The 6,992-nt window shown below is 16.7% G+C and overlaps 1 protein-coding gene across 1 annotated transcript, besides 6 other annotated features; it reads left to right on the forward strand. All coding sequences in view use genetic code 6, as the record gives it.

The window, feature by feature from the left end:
- Positions 1-804: 804 nt before the first annotated feature.
- Positions 805-860: a microsatellite.
- A 446-nt stretch (positions 861-1,306) lies between these two features.
- Positions 1,307-1,350: a microsatellite.
- A 365-nt stretch (positions 1,351-1,715) lies between these two features.
- Positions 1,716-1,759: a microsatellite.
- Positions 1,760-1,826: 67 nt separating this feature from the next.
- On the forward strand, positions 1,827-2,396 carry IMG5_169040 (hypothetical protein; the record flags this gene model as incomplete). Its single annotated transcript, XM_004029956.1, has 3 exons — positions 1,827-2,018; positions 2,064-2,175; positions 2,350-2,396. 3 exons carry the CDS (start codon positions 1,827-1,829, stop codon positions 2,394-2,396), a joined length of 351 nt encoding a protein of 116 aa, XP_004030004.1.
- Positions 2,397-3,145: 749 nt separating this feature from the next.
- Positions 3,146-3,175: a microsatellite.
- Positions 3,176-5,514: 2,339 nt separating this feature from the next.
- Positions 5,515-5,560: a microsatellite.
- Positions 5,561-5,935: 375 nt separating this feature from the next.
- Positions 5,936-5,995: a microsatellite.
- The last annotated feature ends 997 nt before the right edge of the window (positions 5,996-6,992 follow it).

Consider the following 6,992-nt stretch of genomic DNA (forward strand, 5'->3'; position numbering starts at 1 on the left):
ATAGTAAATGATGAATAAAAAAATTAAAATTAAATGAATCTTTAATCCTAATAATATAAAGATTATATTATTATTTTATCATTATATAAAATATTAATGAGTAATTTTACTGGATGTAAAATATATATATATAAACATATATATTTTCATATATAATTAATTAAAAATATAGAATAAAAATTTAATTTGAAAAATTTAACTTTTGAATAATTAAGAATTAAGCCAATTTTTAAATTGGAAATAAATTTTTTATCAGAATCTTAAATCTTAAAATAAATAAAAAAATAATACTAAATAAATTTATGTGATAATAAATTTTATTTTGAAAAAATACTTGATGAAAATCGTAGAAAAATATATGATTTTTAAAATTTACTATTAAAAGATATTATATATGATATTGCAAGTAGAAATTTTTTGGAAATAGAAATTTCAGAATTAGAGAAAATCAAATTAAACAAAAATATTTGCTATTAAAAATTTAAATTTTTTGATTTAAATTTATATATAACTTAAATTAATCCTCCTTTGTAAAATTTTGAGGAAAGTTTTGTTTCTATGTTCGAGAGTACAGTTTAAAATTTAGGAAATTTAAAATATTTATAGTTAAATAAAGACGATAAATAAGAATTATTATTTAAAAGTAAGGAAATAAAAGATTATAACAATGAATTTTAAGAAAATGTTCAAGAATTCTTAATTTGGATTTTTTTCCCTGTTTATGCTTTTATGCTAATTTTATTTAGATTTGAATTTTATTTACTATATAATATTAAATATGAATAATATTTATTAAATGAAATCAAAAATAATGTAAAAAATAAATATTTAAAAAAATAAATAAAAATATAGAATTTAAATAATATATTTGATGAAATAGAAAAATTAAAATAAGATAAGAAGTTTATTTAAGAAACATTACCAAAAGATGTAAATTTGGGATTTTTTGTAATTTGTATTAAATTATGGAAAAATACTATAATTTAAGAAATAAATAAATAAATAACATTTATTTAAAATAAACTTGTAGAAAAGTTTGAATAATGCCTAATAGAAATCTAAAAATTAAATGGAGAAATGTAACATTTATTAAATGTAGAACCTTAAACAATTAGAGAATATATTAAAATGAATTAATATTTGAACGGATAAACAATATTATGTCAATTATTGGCTTTTGAAAATTATATTTAAATGTCTCATATTATTTAAGAAAAATTAGAGGAATATTTTATTGATATTACTTTATATTTAGGTTAAAGCCTTGTTACTAATAATCTATTAAACAATATTTAAAATGCAAAAGTATATTATAAATATAAATAAATATATATATATATATATATATATTTATTTTTTTGAAAATAAAAATATAGGTTGTTAAAGAATTTAAATAAAAAGAGCAAAAATCTAAATTTTAAAAAATACATATTGAAAAATAAAAATAATTAATAAAAGATTTATAAAATCTAGGATAAAAAATTAAAGTGTTTTAATAAATAAATAATATTGAATTAGCTTTTTAATGTTCAACAGATAGTGAAAAAATTATGAATTAATTGGAAGATCTTAAAGCAAAATTACAAGAAGCAGAATATGAATAAATTAATCTAGATATAGTATATTAAAATGAATTTTATGAAAAAATATAAATAGATAATACTATAAATAATTTTAGTTTTTATGACAAATTATGGAAATATGTTAGTGAATGGAAATATGTAATTTAAATATAAAATATTTAATATTTAAAATAAAAAGAAAAAGAAAATTGGTTACAAAAACCTCTTATTTTTAGTAGTTCAAATTCCATAAATTAAAGCGATATGAAAGAAATGGCTGAACTAATAGAAAATGGATAAAAAGTACTATTATAAGTAGAAGAATATTTTTAAGAAAATAATAAAGGATTATATTAAATATGTGAACATATAAGTTCTTAAATTCAAGAATTCGAACATGTTGTTGATTTATTAATTTAAGTCCAAGACGATTCGTTTAAACTAGAACATTGGATTGTATATTTTTATTTTTTCTTAAATTTTTAATTATTTTAAAAAAAGAAAATATTTGAAGTTATGTATCCTTAAAATGAAGAGAAAAGATAAAAAATAAATTAGCTTGCACTTTCTAATCAATTAACTTTAGAAATTTTACTATAAGATGATATTTTAGGTAATTTAGCTTATGTAGAAAAAATTTCAAGGGTATTTATTTATTTTTTTATTATGAAAATAAAATAAAAAAAAATTCTGTTTATATATTTATATCAACAAAAAACAAAACAAAACAATAATTTTTTATATTTAATACAATAATTTTTTATATTTTTAAAAAAAAAAAAAAAAGACTGCAAGAAAAGAACATAAAATTCATTAAAGTATACTTTAGATTGAAAATTAATTAAAAGATATAAATTATTATTTAGTAGATTATTATGGAATTTTTATGATTAAAGACATAAAAAAATAACTTTTGACTTTAATAAATTAACAATCTGAAATTTAAGAAATGATTAACAATAAAAATTATTAAAAAGAAGATTTTTTTGTTAGATTAGGAGAAATTTTTTATGTAATAACTAATGCAAGTAAAGTAATGAAAGATATTTAAAAAATATAAGATAAATTAATTAGATTTTACCCTATTTTTAGATTCAAAAGGAACCTATTTTATTTAAAAGAATTTAATCTATTATTTAATAGATCTAAAGATAGCATATCTAATATTATTGATGAGTTAGGGAAATATGGGATGTCTTGTTTTATTAATATTTTTATAAAAAACGAAGATAATAAATCATATTAAGAATAATTTAAATGTAAAATAAAATATAATATATTATATATTTAAATTAAAAATATATATTAAAAAAAGAAAGATTTAAAACAGCATTAAATATTTTAAATAAAATCGAGAATAATTTAGATGTTTTAATAAAACCAATAAGAAATACATGCGGTAGATATTATTTTTTAAATCAAGATTAGATTCTAAATTTATGCTCTTGCATTTTTACACCTTCTGAGTTTTTTAATAATATCAAAAAGCTTTTTCCTGGAATAATTCAAGCAGAAATACAAGAAAGTAAAGTAGATTACAATGGATAAATAATTTAATATTAATTAACAAAGGTTTTTAATGAAAATTTGGAAGTAATAAATTTGGAAGAATATAAAATTTTATATAATCTATAAGAATTCGAAGAACCTCCAACATTTAGTTTAGTTAAAGATTTAGAAAATTTTACAAAAAAAAGTATTCAAAAATAAATTTAAAATTACTTTAAAATGTTAACTGGATTTTCTTATAATTATATAAAAATGTGGAATTTAGTTGCAAATAAATTAATTTTATTTTAAGTCTTATTTCTTGTGAATAATATTATTTTTTTTCATGATTTAAGTACTTTACTAATTACTTCATTTTAAGATTAAAATGACGAAAAATATCAAAATTTAAACTTTTTTAAGTAATAAATAATGCTTTAGCAATAAAAGTTTATTTTATAAATGTTTAATGTTAATAAAGTTTTAATTTCTAAAGAATAATATATGCTTTAATGTTAGTTTTTATTATAAATTAATTACCATATTGACATTTTAAATTATTTTTTAGAAAAATAAGTGTTCTCTATTCATTCTTTTGAATATTTAATTTTACCTAAAGTAAATAATATTATATATTTAATATTTTAATTTTTTTTTTTTGAACTAAAAAAAAAAAAAGTTTTCTCTAGAAATAAATTGTTAAGAAATGTAGAAAAATAATAATTAATAATATATAAATGATATAATTATAAAAACATAACAAATTGCACTAAATGAAATTCAAGAAATAGAAATAAATCCCAACTATGAACAAATATTAAAAATATCTGATAAAAGTGATTTTTTAAAAGTATTTAATGGAAAAGAATTCTAAGTAATTCTCCAAACATTTAGCTTTAAACTATAATATTCTTATGAAATAACCACTTAATAACCTTTATACGTATTTTCAGTAAATAATGACTAACTATTAATAAAAATAGCCCAATCTATTCAAAACTGGGAAGGAGTAGTATTATTCGGTTAAAAAAGTTCAGGTAAATATCAAATATGTAAATCTTTAAGCATTTTAATGGGAAAAGCATTTTTTGAATGGGACTTTTCGGGAGAAAATACTGAAAAAAAATAAGGAGAAATTATTAATTTATTAATTGGAGGTTGCTTATAGGGTGGATATTGGCTTTTTTTGTAAAATTTTCATTTATTTTCTCCAGGAATTTATAGTACTTTAAGTTAGATTATTTTTTATATTCGAAAAACTGTAATTTTTTTATTTTATTTTTAATGTTTTTTTTTTAAAAAAAAAGGTTTTTTAAGGTTTTAGGAGTTTTAGTTTTATGGAATTTAGTTTTAATATTTAGAGTGAAAATTTAGGGATTTTCGGAGGATTTTTTTAAAAAAGAAAAGCAGTTGAATTTCCATAAGGAGTTTTGGAAAACTTTCGTATTTTGAGTGTAGAAGGGGTGAATGTGGAAATTATATTAAATTCTTTTCTTTTTTTAATGGGATTTAAAAATGACGAAAAGGCTTCTATAGCGAAAAAATTGCTTTTTATATTTGATTTTATTGATTATTAGTGGGAAAATGAAGGATTCTCTTAAAATAGAAATCCTTATATTAAAATTTCATTAAGATAATTATGCAAAATTATGAAAAATGCACTTTTTTTACATAAATAGGTTAATAATTAGTTGGATTAAGTGGCTATTTAGTGCTTATAAACTGCCGTTTTGGAAGGCTTTTAGAAAAAAGAAGTAATAAAAAATATTTTTAGTAACCTTTTTGAAAGAAACGAAGAAATTTAAATTATAAATAAGGAAACTTAGGAAATAATTGATAAATGTTTGTAAGAAAAAGATGTAAATTATAAAATTTAATTTGAAAAATATTTACAATTAATGATTAGTTTTGTATAAAAAAATGAGAAGTTTATAATTTACGGAAATTCTTCTTCTAAAAAATCTACTTTAATAAATTTAATAGCATATATATATTCTAAAATAAAAAGTAAAAAAATTAAATTATTTATTTTTTATTTTATTTTTTAAAAAAAAAGATGAGAATTTTAATATAAATTGGATAAAAATGGATTCTATATATACTGAAAATTTAATAGGAAAAATTGATTAAAAAAATAAAGTTTGGAAAAACGGATTTTTGGCATAAATAATAAACAATATGAATGAAGAAATAAATATGAAAAATTAAATTTTGAAAGAACTTTTAATTAAAGAAAGGACATTTTGTACTTTTCCAGCTAATGTTTCTTTAAAAAAATAAAAAATAAGTATTAATGATTGGATAATATTTGATATTCCTTAATAAATTTAAAAAGAATAAATTATTTTAATAGAAAAACTACTTAAAAAAATTACATTAATAGTTAAAATAATGAAGGACTTTTTTTAATTCCTGAATAGGTTTTTTGTATTTTCGAAGTAGAAAAATTTAAGAATTTCTCGCCTGATTTTTTAAATGAGAAAATGATTTTTATAAATGAGGATGATTTTGGAGATTATTCAATCGAATTTTTATTTTGGATTAATAATTTAAAAAAAGGAAACTCTTATTTTGGAAAAATATATGATTTCTTAAATTTACTTTTTTATTCATTTTTTAAATAAGATAATAATTTCTTTCCAATAAATAATAAATAAATGTTATTTAATTTTTTGAATTTTTTAGAAATTTTTATAAATGAATTAAGAAAATAATAAATTTCATGTGGATTGTATATAGAGGAAAAAAAAAAAACAAATATTAATTAAAAAAAAGAGGAAGAAGATGATTAAATTCATATATAATTAAATAATATAAGTAAAAATAGTAGTTTAAGAAAAATGCATTAAAAAAAATTAAATAAAAGGTATGATTCTATTAATGAAAATAATAATAATAATAATAATAATAATAATAATAATAATAATAATAATAATAATAATAATCAAATAAATAATTTACATGATTTTAAAATTATTCATGAAGTTGAAAGTGTTTTTCTTTTTTCTTTTATTTATACATTTTTTGGTTAAAATAGTACCTTTTTGTATAATTTTTTGGAAAAATAAAAATAATAGTATATCAATGCTTATAATTAATTTTATGGAGGTAATAATTATAAAGAAAATAATTTTGGGAATAAATTTTTTAGCAAAATTTAAAGTAATAATTTACATGATTATTGCTTTGATTTTACTAGATGTTAATGGGTTCTTTGGAATATTATTTAAATTTAAGAAAATGCATATATTTCCAATGATTTTGTTTAAAATATTATTGATAATAGAGAAATTATTAGGTATTTTATATTTATTTATTAATTTAAAATAATTTCTAGATTAAACCCTGATAGTTATGATATTATTTCTTAAAAAATAGAAGATAATTAAGAAAATAACTATTTTTTAAATTACAATTAGTTCTATTTTGAAAGTTTGTCACACAAAATTTGCAATTATTTTACTAGTTTCGCTATTGCTTATAAAAAGCCTTTTTTCATTAATTCTTTATTTTAAAGCGGGTTATCTACTTTTGCAAAAAAAAAAGTAATAATTTTTTTTTTTTTTTATAAAAAAATAAAAATTGTAGATGTATTATCTTATGAAATAATAAGGATATTAATGTATTTTAGTTAATCTTTTTAAAAATATGACCTTAGAAGAATTTAATTATTAAATAGAAAAAAAATTAATAAAGAAAAGTTAAAATACTCTGTTTCCTTTAAATTTTAAAAAAGCTATTATTTTTATTGATAATATAAATATGTGTTAAAACGAGTAAATTTTTTTAACAAAAATTAAATTAATTTATATTTTTTTATTGAAAAAAAAAAAAAGAGGACCTTCTGTTTTTGGAATCTTAAGATAACTTTTAGAACATAAAGGGTGGTATTCAAATCATAAGAATAGATATTTAAATATTGAAAACGCATAGTTTTGTAAT

The sequence above is a fragment of the Ichthyophthirius multifiliis genome (assembly GCF_000220395.1).
Source record: "Ichthyophthirius multifiliis unplaced genomic scaffold scaff_1120509251250, whole genome shotgun sequence".
In the NCBI taxonomy this organism is placed as follows: Eukaryota; Ciliophora; class Oligohymenophorea; order Hymenostomatida; genus Ichthyophthirius; species Ichthyophthirius multifiliis.